Genomic DNA, 15,466 nt, shown 5'->3' with positions numbered 1-15,466 from the left:
TCTGGCGGGAAGGTAAACGGCGTTTCCATGCGCTGCTCTGGTTCGCGAGAAGCAGCTTAGTCCTGCTGGCCACATGACCCAGAAGCTGTATGCTGGCTCCCTTGGCCAATAAGGCGAGATGAGCGCCGCAACCCCAGAGTCGGCCACGACTGGACCTAACGGTCAGGGGTCCCTTTACCTTTACCTTAGTGGGAGAACCAGGAAAGACCCAACTCCTCTGCATGTTTTGCACGACATGGGAAGGTGGCTCACGGCCTAGGAGGAAGGAGTGGAACCACTGCATTACCCTGCCCCTAACTCCCAACCCTCCTAGACTGTCCATGAGGATATGTTAGTATTTACAATGTCATTATATTGGGAATGTATTTCACAAAGCAGAGGTGGCATTGGGGAAATGCGGTGGCGCTTTCTTGGTTAATTCATTTTTTTTAAAAAAATGATATTTATTAGAAGTTTCAAAGATTACAGGAAAAAGCAAAAAAGAAAACAGCAAAAATTTAACAAAACATACGTAACAATACATCAAAAAGGAAAAAATATAACACAAAAAAACCAATACACCAATAGCAATAAAAAAACAACAACACACATCTTATATTCCATATCTCCATCCTTCATTTACTTGATTCATCGACCTCCTCACACCTCCCTTTCTAGTTTTGTTACTTGTTTCAGCAAATTCTTTCCATCTTTCTCAATTTTTATTTGGTAATTTGTCTTAACAGTCTAACCTATTAGTTAACTCAGCAAATCCTTTCCATCTTTCACTATATTCTGTCATTCAATTTACCTTAATTTATTTTAACCTTATCTTACTATAAAATACCTTAAAGCTTAAAACTTAGTATTTATTTATACATAATTCCTTATATCATTTCTACTAAAGCCAAATATTTTCATTCCAACATTTTTCCTAATGCTCCTTAATTTTACATTAATTCCCAAAATATTTTTTTTTTAAAAAAAAATTCTTCCAATCTTCCTCCAGCGTCTCTTCTTCCTGGTCTCGGGTTATGTCAATCCTTACTGTCCATTATCTAGTCCGGGGGTCGGCAACCTGCGGCTCCAGAGCCGCATGCGGCTCTTTAACTCCTTTGCTGCGGCTCCGGGGCGGAGGCGAGGGGAGGAGGCGCATTTTCTGGGCGGAAACACGCAAAAAGCCGCTTATGATTGGATCAGACACAGAGGCAGGACGCTGGCAGCCAGGGACAGGAAGTTGATAGCTGTGTTGCTTGGTAGCCAGGAAGTTGCGGTCGCCATTTTGAGCTAACCACGTGGTTTGGCCCGGCGGCCATTTTAGGTGAGGCACTCTGTTGTGGGAATTGGATACTCAGGCTTTATAAGTGACAATATATGCTCAATTGGTGGATTGGAAGAGAACAAGTTATTTAAGTTAAGCATTTTAAGAGCTCATAGAGGTTTGGCTCTGAGTGTTATTATATTAAAGCGCTTTAATTAGGGCTTTAGCTCCAAGGATATATATGCAACCCTGAAATATAATTAATTTGATTGCTTTAATAAGTGCTTGCAGTAGTCAACTTATTGCTTGATTCCAATTGTATTTAAGCTTATCGAGTGTGGATTCATTTTGGTAATTTAATTCATTTGGTTGGAACTTTAAATTCATTTTGGTTGACTAAGAGAAAGGGCAGATCAATTGCTGCTGGATTCTGATTGTATATCAATTTAATTTAATTGATTAGATTCATTTGGTTGATTTAAGTCCTTTGGTTAGTTAATTAAGAAACAGTATTTATTATTGCAGGCCAATTTAATTACTTAATTCCGTTTAAATTAACTGGAAGTTGGTTCATTAGGCCAACTCATTTTATTTAGTGGTTACTTTAAATTTATTTGCTTGATCAGGAGCAAGGGCAGTTACTGCCCCCTGCCTACAGTGCCCACCCCTTCTGTTTAAAAAACAGTTGAACGCAATATATATATATATATATATATATATATATATGCAGGTTTTGGTGTCCTCGGGTGTCTTCCCGTGTAAAAGTTGGGGTGTCTAGGCGACGTTTCGACGAGGTCTCACTCGTCATCTTCAGGCTTTATAATAATAATAATATTCAAAATAAGATAAAATAAATAAATAAATAAATAAAACTTGACGTAGATCAATAACAACAATAATTTTAAACGCATAGCTATTCTTTAACTGGGGTGCTCGGCTTACTGTCGGCTTCTGATTCCTACTTTTAAAACAGGGCTAATTTGAATTGAAATTGGTAAATAGTTAAGTAATTATATAATTATATATAAACATGAAAAAGTATGCATTTGGAGTCCTGTCGATCTTCGGTTCCACATATGTATGTGAGCAGGTCTTCTCCAACATGAACTATATTAAAAACAAACATCGATCACGCCTCACAGATGACAGCTTGCAAGCCTGTGTGAAAATGAAGGTGACGTCTTACAGCCCTGATGTGCAGACACTGAGCACTGAGGTTCAGGAGCAAAAGTCCCATTAACCTGGTTACCTGGTTGTAAATTAAATATTTTAATTAGCTATTAATTTGTCCTTTTTTCTTGAGATTTACAGCTGACTGCACAATCCTGCATATAGAGCATTAAGGCAAGAAACAATATATACAGTGTTATATTTGTTTTAAATGTTGCAATGTTTTTGCGGTTCCCAGTTGTTGTTTTTCTTCGGAAACGGGTCCAAGTGGCTCTTTTTGTCTTAAAGGTTGCAGACCCCTGATCTAGTCCATCAACCTGGTAATCTTATGTCCGAGGCCCTTAAGTCTTTTCCATGTCCCTTCTGCAGATCTTCTTCTTGTTTGTACTTACACTTTACCTCATCTTTTGTTGATCTCTTTCTTAATTTCTTTCCTTTCTCATTGAGGAGTAGGTCTTGGGGATGTTCCAACTCACAAGTATCTCCGTCTCTCCTCAGCAGATCGGCCCATTCCCCAGAGTCAACAGTAAAGCCCAGAAAATATTTAAAAACATATTTCAAAGTCCCTCCAAACTTAAGGGCCCCCACAACTCCAGACACCCCCCCCGGCCCACTCCAGATTCAACCTTCAAGAACAACGGCTTATACTCCTGTAGGGCCTCGGGCTTCTCCATTTGTATTACTTGAGGTCCAGCAGCGGCCTCCTCCACTATCTTCTGCGTTTGCAGTTGCTCTATCAGAACAGGTTCTTGAGTTGTCTCCTGGATGGTTTCTGTATAAATATTCACTGTTTGTCCAAAATTTTTGACTGCAACAGTCATCAAATCCTTCTTCTCATGCAACTGCCCCAACAAAGCACTTGTCTTGCAAAAAGCAAGCACCAAAACTTCTTCCAAACACATCTTTGTTCAAGGTCACAGTCTGGTCCCACGATCCTTATCACCACAGCTGTAAAGTCCCCAGATCGACTCCAGCAGGAATTTAACAAGCTCCCTCTAGAGGAGACAATTTCTATTTGTATCCATCTTTTGAAAGCAGATCCAACAAAAGAAAGTTACTTTCATTTTTGGGGTTTTTTGTTTCTTTTAAATGCAAAATGCAACATTGGAGACAATTTGTTTCTCTTCTTTAACTATCTGTCAACGGATGTTACTTTCACAGTCAATGAACCTCACCAGAAATCTCTGTCTCTGACACCCCGTTCCCAGGTTTGAGACGGTGGAAATTTATCTTTCTTTACTCTCTCTCCTGCAGGCTTACACAGTCAAAAATCCCCCTCTTTACTCCTACTTCCAAGAGGGGTTTAGATGGTTAAAACAGGAAGAATTTTTAATCTTTATGTAGAACTTTCCAGACTTTAGCTTGCATGATTTTTGCTTCAGGCTATTTACAAAAACGGAAGGCGGACTTCCTGTTTTAGACCTTCCCGTTTGAGTGCCAAATTAAAGTGTTTCTAAGCCCAATTTTCCGTTCTACTCACGGGTACTTGTTTAGAGTCCAATTGTCCACAGGAAAAAGTCAGAGCTCTCCGGCAACGGCCGTGCGGCTTCACTCCGTAAAAATAGCGGCCGATTCAAAACACCGCGCCGCTCTCCCCACGTTGCTTCGGATCCCCGAAAAGGGGTTTCCTTGCGTGTAGGGGGGGGCGCTCCTGGTGTCAGCCAAATCCCACGTTCCCAGGCTTCTTCCGCCTGGGATTTTTAAGGGGTCTTCACCGCCGCGGCAAGACCCGATTTTCGCAGAGCAGATTCCTCTGGATCAGAGGAATTCCGCCATGGCCGATGGCGCTAACCCGGAAGTCACTTTCTTGGTTAATTCAGATCACTCTATCTTGACTTCTGAGAGGTCAAGCCGAGAGGTGAGAGGTGTGGGGACTTTGTGCGCACGATGACTGGAGGAGTTTGTAAATAATACTCGTGGTTCAACGGTTGCCAACCTGACCAGTAAAGCTTTACTCTCGACGAATTGGGTAAGGTATATATTTTTATCACAAATCGGTAACCGGATACCATGGTCAATGGCACAAAAAGAAACAGAGAGATCCAGCAGAACCAGGAAACAGCTTTTACCTTTGTCCCTCGCCTGCCAGAGATAATCAACCAGTGCCAACAAGGCGGTCTCAGTCTGATGGCAGGGCCTGACACTCAACTGGAAGAAATGCAGTCCAAATGGTCCATATCCTCCAGATATGCCTGGATTTATTCTGCAACCAAACATACATTTAAATTGTTTTTCCCCTGTGAGTTTGCTGATGTCTTCTAAGCGTTCCACTTCTAGTGAAGCTTCCCCCACACTCCATGCATTTAAAAGGTTTCTCCCTTGTGTGAATTTGTAGATGTGCATTAAGGCTTCCACTCTGACTGAAGCATTTTCCACACTCCATGCATTTATATGGTTTCTCTCCTGTATGAGAAAATTGATGCATTCTTAGCGAATGTGTATGACGGAAGCATTTTCCACACTCCATGCATTCAAATGGTTTCTGCCCTGTGTGAATTCGTTGATGTCTTCTAAGCGTTCCACTTCTAGTGAAGCTTCTCCCACAATCCATGCATTTAAATGGTTTCTGCCCTGTGTGAGTTCGTTGATGGTTTTTAAGGTATCCACTTAAAGAGAAGCTCTTTCCACACTCTATGCATTTAAATGGTTTCTGCCCTGTGTGAGTTCGTTGATGCCTTTTAAGGTTTCCACTCAAAGAGAAGCTCTTTCCACACTCTATGCATTTGAATGGTTTTTCCCCTGTGTGAGTCCGTTGATGCTTTCTAAGTGTTCCACTCTCACTGAAGCTCTTTCCACACTCTAAGCATTTAAATGGTTTTTCCCCTGTGTGAGTCCGTTGATGGTATTTAAGGTTTCCACGCTGACTGAAGCTCTTTCCACACTCCATGCATCTGAAAGATTTCCCACCAGTGTGAGTTTGTTGATGGTTTTTAAGGTATCCACTCAAAGAGAAGCTCTTTCCACACTCCATGCATTCAAATGGTTTCTGCCCTGTGTGAGTTCGTTGATGTTTTCTAAGTGTTCCACTATCGATGAAGCTCTTTCCACACTCTATGCATTTAAATGGTTTCTGCCCTTTGTGAGTTCGTTGATGGTTTTTAAGGTGTCCACTCTGAAAGAAGCTCTTTCCACACTCTATGCATTTAAATGGTTTCTGCCCTGTGTGAGTTCGTTGATGGTTTTTAAGGTTTCCACTCTGACTGAAGCTCTTTCCACACTCCATGCATTTAAATGGTTTTTCCCCTGTGTGAGTCCATTGATGTTTTCTAAGTGTTCCACTCTCACTGAAGCTCTTTCCACACTCCATGCATTTAAAAGGTCTTGCCCCTGTGTGAGTTCGTTGATGGTATTTAAGGTATCCACTCTGATTGAAGCTCTTTCCACACTCCATGCATGTAAATGGTTTTTCCCCTGTGTGAGTTCGCTGATGTCTTTTAAGCTGTCTACTCTGAGAGAAGCTCTTTCCGCACTCCGTACATCTGAATGGTTTCTCTCCAGTGTGAGTTTGATGATGTGCATTAAGGTGATTACTCAAAAGGAAGCTTTTTCCACGCTCAAAACATTTATATGGTTTCCTCCCTGTATGAGTATATTGATGCATTATTAGTGATTCTCTATGACGGAAGCTTGTTCCACACTCCATGCATTCAAATGGTTTCTGCCTTGTGTGAGTTTGTTGATGTTTTCTAACTGTTCCACTATCGATGAAGCTCTTTCCACACTCTATGCATTTAAATGGTTTTTCCCCTGTGTGACTTCGCTGATGTCTTTTAAGCTGTCCACTCTGAAAGAAGCTCTTTCCGCACTCCATACATCTGAATGGTTTCTCACCCGTGTGAGTTTGATGATGTGCATTAAGTTGATTACTCAAAAGGAAGCTCTTTCCACACTCAAAACATTTATATGGTTTCTCCCCTGTATGAGTGAATTGATGCCTTCTTAGCGATCGTTTATGACGGAAGCATGTTCCACACTCCATGCATTCAAATGGTTTCTGCCCTGTTTGAGTTCCTTGATGTTTTGTAGGAGTTCCACTTCCACAGATGTCCTTGCCACAATCCATACCTTTAAGTGGTATCGCCATTGTTTCAGTTCATTGATGTGAACTAAGTGTGTTCACTGACTGAATCACGTTGTTTATTCCATATATTGAAATGGTTTATTCGTGATTCCTAATGATAGTACAGATTGCTCTGACTGTCCTTTCTATCGCTTGCTTCCTGGTAGGGGGAAAGGAAATCCTGTAAAGAAGAGAACAAAGGAATATAACACACATCAAGTGCCTTTGGTACCTTCTCTTAATTTAACATCTTCTACACTCTTCCTTTTTCTATGTTCCTATTTTTTAGGGTATTGTCGGCCAGAGGGTGTTAAAGAAGGACCGAACACTTTTCATGTATGCAACAACAGCAGCAAGGATACTCGTTGCCAAGCACTGGAAAACCCAAGATTTACCCACACTGGAAGAATGGCAGATGCAACTGATAGACTATATGGAACTGGCCGAGATGACCGGCAGAATCCGAGTCCTGGGAGAGGAGACGGTTGAAGAAGACTGGAAGAAATTTAAGATTTATTTACAAAAATATTGCAAATTGTATGAATCTTAAGAAGGATGCTAGATCATAAATAACTTGGCACCATTAAGCTAGACGGGACTATGAAAATAAGTGAAATTTAAGAAAAGATAAATTATTGGATAATTATTAGATTATATTTAAACTCTTAGGATTTGAACAAAAGATATCTAAAATTAGAGAAACAACATTGGAAAATTAGATAATAAGAATGGAAGCAAGGTGATAAATTGCTGGCAAAAATTTTATTGTGTGGAACGCAGGAGCGGGAGATGTGAGGGAGTCCAAAGAAGTTAAGAAACTATGTTAAAATTTATGTTATATTGTTTTTTTGTCTTTATGTGTATCGTATTTAAAAACTGTTAATAAATATTTATTAAAAAAAAACAAAAACAAATTCAATCAATCGTAATAATGTACTACAGGAATCCCTGAATTTCACTAGCAATCTTCCCTTAAATCCCAAAGACATGAGAATAAATATAGTGGTTAATACTGGGAATTTGGTGGAATGGAGAAGAAGAGTGGGACGTAGTTATCTCTGCGTAAAGGTAAAGAAAGAAAGAAAGAAAAAGGTATCTCTGCCTACAACCTGCCTAGCAATGGGCAGGGAAGGGCGGACTGGAGGCCATGTCTCTCCACAGAAACATGGGTAAATGGGTGAAATTGCAGAAGACTCATGGAACTTTGAAGTGTCAGGCATAGCCCTATTGGCTTTAGCCCAAACGTAGCAGAGTTTTCCTGCACAGCGAAGAAGCTAGTTGCGGCAGTAATGACTAGTCAGCTAGACTCAGAATAACTATTTACAGGATTTATTAAAAAGGAGAAAATAAAACCAGCAGAGTTTCTGCATACAAATAAAAGCAAAATAAATCCTCTCTTTCTCTCTCTCTCAAAACCATACACAGCACTTCTACTCCTAACACACCTCACATCAAACTGAGCTAGCAATCCCTAGTTAAGAGTTGAATGCTGGTCGTTAACCAATCAGAGTAAGCAGTTTCTAGGTCAAGCTGACCTGGGCTTTCTGCCAAGAGTAAATTGACACTGCCTTGAGTTAATTTGTTTGAAGCCAGAATCTGCAAGTTTCCCATGAGAATCAATTAACAGAAACTGAACACCCCCTCACAGATTCTGCTGGACAATTAACATCAAATACACCTATGTAGAAGATCATTTTTCCAGCAAACCTAAACCCTTGCACATTCGCTTGTTCTTTACCTTTGCCAATGGTTTAGTTAACACATCTGCTACATTTTCTTCACTTGATACATAAGTACAGGTGATTATATTGTCTTGTACACAGCAACGCACATTTTGGTATTTTACAGAGATATGTTTAGAACGTGATTTGAAACCCTCTGTTTTACTTAAAGTTATACAAGCTTGATTATCAATGTAAACTTGTACTGGTTCTCCACAATTTACATTTAAATCTGCTAACAAATGCTTGAAATAAATCACCTCGTTGCACAATTCACTCAATGCGGCGTACTCTGATTCCGTTGATGACACACTTACAACGTCTTGCTTGCGTGACCGCCAGCTGATTAAAGCTCCACCGACCATTATGACCAGTCCTGTGACAGATTTTCTATCCGGCAAATTTCCCCAGTCACTATCACAGAAGCAACTCAACATTTCATCCTCTGAAGAATTTAATTGGTCCAGGGGGTCACAAAGAGTCGTACATGACTAAACAACTAAACAACAACAACAAACGTAGTGAAATGTCTCACTGCATACTCAAAGGGCTTACCTCTCAATTTCCCCTTCACATTTCTGTGTTTTTCTTTTTCTAGCAAGATGTGTTTAGACTTGTGAATCAGAGTCTCTCCTGTGTTGAACAAATAAAAGAGACGTGCCGTTTATGTCATATATGACTGTCAAAGTCTTCAGGAACATTTATCTTTTGAAGCAAAAACAACAAAGTTCCTGGTGGCCCATTGTAGGCTAATGAACCTATAATGGCCTAAAACTTTGTGGACAGCAGGAGAATGCTGCGAATTGCGGGCCAGGAAAGCTCATGCTACCATTAACCTGTGTGTTTCTTTGTGGGTTTTGCATAGTTGTTTTGGAATTCGCACCACAATATCAGTTCATCAAACGTTACTGACAAAATTTTAGCATTGCTATAAAAAATGATCCCACCCACTCCCTTTCTCTCTCACACAGTGTTTGTAGATATGGGAATCTCAAACACCTCGCCAGTAATAATGGCAATAACTGGCCTGCATCTGCACATGTCTGTGTGGAAAGCCTCCAGTCAAAGGCATTGTCTATCCTGATAATGGACCCTTTGCCCTTGAAGCACCCCAGACTGGGAAGGTGCATGCATTTACTGTCTTTGGGTGCTGATGGATTGTGTCTCAGCTTGTAAATCCCTCTGACATTGCCTAAACAAGAAAAAAGTTATAGAAAGGCTGTCCATTTGTAAATTACAGTGGTACCTCATGTTAGGAACTTAATTCTTTCTGGAGGTCTGTTCTTAACCTGAAACTGTTCTTAACCTGTGGACTCTTGGCACCCTTCCCAGGAAAAAGGGGAATGAGAACGGTTCAGCATGTCCAAAGGTGTTGCAACTGAATGAGATAAAAGTCAGTTCTCAGGCCTGCTCTGACAGAGCCTATTCATTAGCCTTTTGAAGCCTTCTCGTGCTGATAAAAGAATAACATTTTGCCTATGTACCAACATCTTGTGAGAATCCACAGAAAAGCTGTAGCTGTGGATTTTTAGAAGGCAAAAGGAATTTTGGACAGTTTTGAGGCCTGGGGTGATTATTGAGGGGTGTGTGACTTCAGGCCTAGGTGGGGTCACCTGTTCTCACCTTCCTTCAGTACCACTTTAGCTAATGGGGCCTCCCACTTCCACCGCACGATTTCTGTTCTCATCCTGAAGCAAAGTTCTTAACCCGAGGTACTATTTCTGGGTTAGCAGAGTCTGTATCCTGAAGCGTCTGTAACCCAAGGTACCACTGTATATACAAATCCTGAAAGAATTTCCATAGCACCTCCAGTCATTTTTTTTAAATAATGCACTACATTATCACTGTCAATTAACCATGCAGTGGAATTGACATTTAAAACTGAAATCCAGGGAGAGGCAAACGAGTTTCTGTCCTTTCGTGGAAGAGGATTCCAGAAGCAAAGACCCCCTCTGGACAGCCCTCTCTCCTTCCTCTCAAGAGCTTCCTGGGCTTTCCTCTCCACCTGGACCAAAGGCCGCCCTTGGTGTAACGCAGAAGCAGCAGCAGCAGAGTCCCGCTTCTGGAGCCCCAGCAGCAGCTGGCCTGGGGGTGGGGGAAGGAGAGTCCAGCTTCCGGGAAGGAGGGGAGGGTGGGGAATTGGACCCCCTCCCATTTTCAGGGACCCCTCTCCCCAAGGCAGGTTTCTGGGCAGGAGGGAACAGCCAAGGCAGCGTCTCCGGAGATTCCCCCGCCAGCGCCCAAGTGGGAGACCTCCCTTCCGATGGGCAGCGTCTCTTTCTCCCTCTGCACCCCTTTGCCAATGCTGGACGGGGCTTTCCTCCCCCAGGGATGCTTCCCTTCCTCCCCAAGTTCCTCTGCCCCCTCCGTCCCCAGTCTCTCCTGCGCCCAGAGACCCCCTTGGCACGGCTCACCCCTCGCCCTGCGCGCAGAATCTCTCTCGAGCGCACCGACCTCTCCATCCGGAGGAGCCTCCCAAGACGAGCGGGGAGGGGGGGGGGAGGAGGAGGTAAGAGACGGAAGTGGGGAGGGAGGGGTCTCTTCACAGGCCTCTCTAGGCATCTCGGCTCTCTCGCTTCCGTAACCCCTTCCATGGACTCTCTTTATGTCCATCAAGAGGCGCGCCTCGCCACACGCGCGCAGCCAGCAGCGCCCCAAGGGATTCCTGCCGGGGGGAAACGGGGACGAGTCCCAAGAGTCCTGTTTGGGGATGGGGGCTCTCATAGGGACGCCCCTGGTGGACATCTCATTTCCATTCCCACAAAGGTGCCCAAGGGGTGCAGGGCAGCTAAGCATCGCTTGGCCGGCGACATTGGAGGGATGGTAATAATAATAATAATAATAATAATAATAATAATAATAATAATAATAATAATGATGATGATAATTATTTTATTGTTTGTAGGCCGCCCACCTCACTTGGTTTCCTCAGCCACTCTGAGCGCCTCCCAACAAAAAATAGTAAAAACACATTACAACATCAAAACTAGAAACTTCCCTGAACAGGGCTTACCTTCAAAAAGTTGTGTAATTTTTTTATCTCCTTGACATCAACAAAATTGCTTGCGATGTGCAAACAGTAGCTCCCTCCTTTACAGCCAAGGGGAAGTTTCCAAGCACCCAAACTAGACAGAGGTGGACAATGGGGGAGCTGTTTATATCTACACAGATTCTAACCACCCCACAGAGAACTTGATCTTTGGGAGCCAATGCCTTCGAATGGACTCTCAGTCCCAGAAAACCGAACTGCAAGGACTTTGCCTATGGTGATTTTGTTGCCTCTGGGACATTGGAGTAACCAACAACTGGGAAGGGCCAGAATACCTATAAGGCTGGCTTCACACTGCAGGGGCTGCACAAAACCCCAAGTTGGGATCACACCAGGCCTCAGAGGTGGCCTCACCAAGGACGTGAGACTTCTGAAAACCAATGACCCTCTGCATCCCCTAGGCCACGCATCACCAAAGTCCATTTTGGGGATCTAATCAACAACTTCAATCCTAAAAAAGGTCAACAACTTTGGTCGGCCATTCCACATGTTCACTTCATCAAATCTGGCCCTCTTTGAAAGAAGTGTTGGCACCCCTGTCCGAGGCACATTGGCCCAACCCCTTTGTACACAGAGCAAGATCTTCTTTCCTCCTGGGACCAAAACTCATATCCGACTGTTGAACAAGGTGGCCAGAGAAGCTCCCTACCCCAACTGCTGGATCTGTGCACATGCACCAAGTCACCCAAAGCAAGGCCTGCCTCTGGTAGCAGTGGCTGTGACCTGGGGCCAATACTACAGGGGAGACATCGCTTCCTGGAACCTGACAGCCCTGAACCTCACCCATCAATACCTGTATTTGAAGGAACCCACTAAAGGACCCCTTTGCCACCTCTTCACAGGGGAGGGAACCCCTGTTGGGAAAAGGACCTGTGACATCAACCTTGACATACCCTGTTTCCCCGAAAGTAAGACATCCCCTGAAAATAAGACCTACTTCCAGTTGTTGTTTTTAATGATATTTTATTAATTTTTTAACAAGAAAAAAGTTACACAACGATAAACAAAAAACACAAGAAAAATACAAAAACCAAAATTTAACATAGAAAGAAAAATGAAAATAAAAAATAAAAATCCCTCTTTTTAATTTCTTACCATTCATTTACTTATTTTCCTGACTTCCTCACAGCTCTCTTTTTTGTATTCCATTTAAAAATTGGTTCAGCAAATTCATATCCTCTTAATTTACCCTTAATTATTTATCCTCACAAATTATAGCTTTAATTTTTCATCTAATATCAATCCATTCTTGCATGTTCTTATTTTACCTTATTACTGGAACCACTTCATTTCATTTCAACGTCATTAACATTCAAAAATTTTACAGTGTTTCTGTAGATAGATTTTAAATTTCTTCCAATCTTCTTCCACCAACTCTTCTCCCTGGTCTCGGATTCTGCCAGTCATTTCCGCCATTTCCATAAAGTCCATTACTTGCATCTGCCATTCTTCCAAGGTGGGTAGGTCTTGTGTCTTCCAATGCTTTACAATGAGTATTCTTGCTGCTGTTGTAGCGTACATAAAGAAAGTTCTATCCTTCTTTGGCACCAATTGGCCGACCATGCCCAGGAGGAAGGTTTCCTGGTTTCTTCAGGAAAGTATATTTAAATACTTTTTTCATTTCATTATAGATCATCTCCCAGAAAGCCTTAATCCTTGGGCACGTCCACCAAAGGTGAAAGAATGTACCTTCAGTTTCTTTACATTTCCAGCATTTATTATCACGCAAATGATAAATTTTTGCAAGCTTGACTGGGGTCATGTACCACCTGTACATCATTTTCATAATATTCTCTCTTAGGGCATTACATGCCGTAAATTTCATACCTGTGGTCCACAACTGCTCCCAGTCAGCAAACATAATGTTATACCTATTTCCAGTTTTGCCTCTCGCTGTAATATAAGGCCCTCCCCAAATATAAGGCCCCCGAAGCTACCATAAGGTGTCTCCTCTGGACCGTAGCGGCAGGCGCCACTGCGCAACTCACTGATTGGCTGCAGCACAGCCGGAGCTGTTCAGACAGCGTGAAGTCTCTTTAAATCAGAGAGCCCACGCCGACACCAGAACAAGCTGCTGCCTGCTGCTTGCTCTGCCCTGACGGAGTCTGGCTGACTCACAATTAGACAGTGAGTGAGTCGTGCGGGGCAGGAGTCGTGCACATTGTACCGTATACAGGTAATAAATTTCCTTTTTTTGTTGTTCAACAATAAATGTGTACCGTATTCTTCTTCATGGAAAAATAAGACATCCCCTGAAAATAAGACCTATTGCATCTTTAGGAGCAAAAATTATTTTCTGTCTTATTTTCTGTCTTATTTTCGGGGAAACAGACTGAGCACAAGGCAAGTGACTGTCGCTGACTTCACTCAGTCTAGGACTTACCCAGAACTTACCAGTGGACCACCTTGCCAACTGGCAGCCAGATTACCCCTGTAGCAGGAACCCCCCCCCAATCATTCAGTTTGTACATACTTCACACACACACACACACACACACACACACTCACACTCACACACTACATACGCTACACTTCTGTTATAAATTCATAGAAAATCAACCATACATCGGATTTGCACTGCTCCATTTTTATTTTACTCCATGAAGGAAGGACTACAAAATGGGGAAGGTTTGATACAGGCCAGGCCAGCACATCCACAGGAGCCCTGCCCAGTTGCTATGCCAACCCTGATGGTCCTAGACAGAAGACAATCAAGATCACAAAGAACTTGCATATGGGAGTGGATTCAGCACAGACTGGAACAAAGGACAGTGATCAGATCTTCCCTCTGGGGGCAGGAAACTGCAACTACCTTTTGTCTTCAGAAAATGACTCATGGGGAGGAGGAGAAGGGAACCAGCCAGGTGACAGGACACTCAGGTTACCACCACAACTCCTCCCCCAACCCCTCCTTTCTGTAATGTATGCATGATGTTTCTGGGGGTGGGCTTGACCTAGAGGAGGGGAATTTCAAAAGTTTTTATAAGGCCTTGCACACCATTTTTCTGTGTCTTTCCTCTCTCCTGCAAGTGAGGGGAACACCCTGTTGCAACAGTTCAATAAAGGCCAAGCCTACAGGGTGCTGTTTTGCTCCAAGTTATCCTGGTTGGTGTCTTTGTTTTTGTCCAAGGGAGCCCTCAGATTTTTCCGGTAACACCCCAAAGCCACGCTCCTCCATGTTGGAATTCTGCCTCAGTCAGAGGGATGTGCCAGTCTTCCAGGCACCGGCTGAATTCCTTTCTGACCTCCCTCCTGCGACTCCCGGCAGGATAACAGACGAGGTCCGTTCCGGAGATTTTTCCCAGACTATGAGAAAAACACACCACTGCTTCTCCTCCTCCCTGCTCCCCAGGGAGGGGAATCAGACTCAGACAGAAACGTATTTACATGTCTTTATTTCTGTCTCTCGCAGCCATACAGATAAAGATGTCTGCACTCTTTGAACAACAGAGAGAATCTCACTCCACCCATGTACATCCTGTACAGGTCATATGACACACACTGAGCTCACATCCGGTGCTCAATAAGGAGAATGGACTGCCCCTTTGTTTCCATGGCAACAGTCACACACATCCTGTTTGGCTTTGCAGCCACAAGCAGCTGACTGAGCTGCTTCTTGCTGCCGCATTGCTTCTTTATAGTAACACTCCAAGCCTTTGCTTCTGGGCACTGAGCATATACCTGGACTAGCCCCCACATGTTTGGGTCTTGCTTTGTGGGATATATTATCCCTTGATTATGGAAGGGCGACGGAGGAATAAAAGAGATCAAAAGACCCTGTCGGACCTGTCTGATGTGGCTGCAAATGGAGAAACTGGGAAGGGCGCTGTTTCCCGCCTCTGGAGCAGGGTCTAACCATGTGGACATTCTCAAACTCACTGATGTCCTACGTAACGGACCAATCCTTGAACATTATGGGACATTTAAATGCCATAGAGAGACTACAAGAGACTAGGGCCCTGCAGGACTTGACATCTTTCCGCACGGCATGCAAGACAGAGCTGTTCCACCTGGCCTTTGGTTTGGACTCAGTCTGACCCTTATGTTTCCCCTCCCCTTACAGTTTTGATCCATGGGCTGCTTTTAAAATGAGGCTGCTATATTCAAACGAGCCCTATATTCTAAACACAATGCTTGATTAACCTGGAAGGCTGTATGAATTGTGTATTGATTTGTAATGATTTGTTGGTCTCTGGACCGTAATAAAGATTGATTGATTGAATATG

The 15,466-nt window shown here is 43.1% G+C and overlaps 1 protein-coding gene across 4 annotated transcripts; it reads right to left on the bottom strand.

The window, feature by feature from the left end:
- Nucleotides 1-4,434: 4,434 nt before the first annotated feature.
- On the bottom strand, nt 4,435-10,881 carry LOC309364607 (uncharacterized protein). 4 transcript variants are annotated; one of them, XM_081902261.1, is made up of 4 exons: nt 10,606-10,881; nt 9,330-9,383; nt 8,747-8,824; nt 4,435-6,651 (listed from the first exon to the last, which is right to left on the bottom strand). In XM_081902261.1, the coding sequence occupies exon 4, from the start codon at nt 6,492-6,494 to the stop codon at nt 4,632-4,634; it is 1,863 nt and encodes a 620-aa protein (XP_081758387.1). In that variant the 5' UTR covers nt 6,495-6,651; nt 8,747-8,824; nt 9,330-9,383; nt 10,606-10,881; the 3' UTR covers nt 4,435-4,631. The 4 variants fall into 4 exon arrangements, with proteins under 4 accessions (XP_081758387.1, XP_081758389.1, XP_081758386.1 ...); XM_081902263.1 differs by lacking the exon at nt 9,330-9,383 and having other exon boundaries at nt 4,435-4,810; nt 4,895-6,651; XM_081902260.1 differs by lacking the exon at nt 9,330-9,383.
- Between the last annotated feature and the right edge of the window lie 4,585 nt (nt 10,882-15,466).

Source organism: Podarcis melisellensis (genome assembly GCF_964234715.1).
Source record: "Podarcis melisellensis genome assembly, chromosome: 2".
In the NCBI taxonomy this organism is placed as follows: domain Eukaryota; kingdom Metazoa; phylum Chordata; class Lepidosauria; order Squamata; family Lacertidae; genus Podarcis; species Podarcis melisellensis.
The sequence above is the reverse complement of the archived record's forward strand: the minus strand, read 5'-3'. Positions and strand labels throughout refer to the sequence as shown.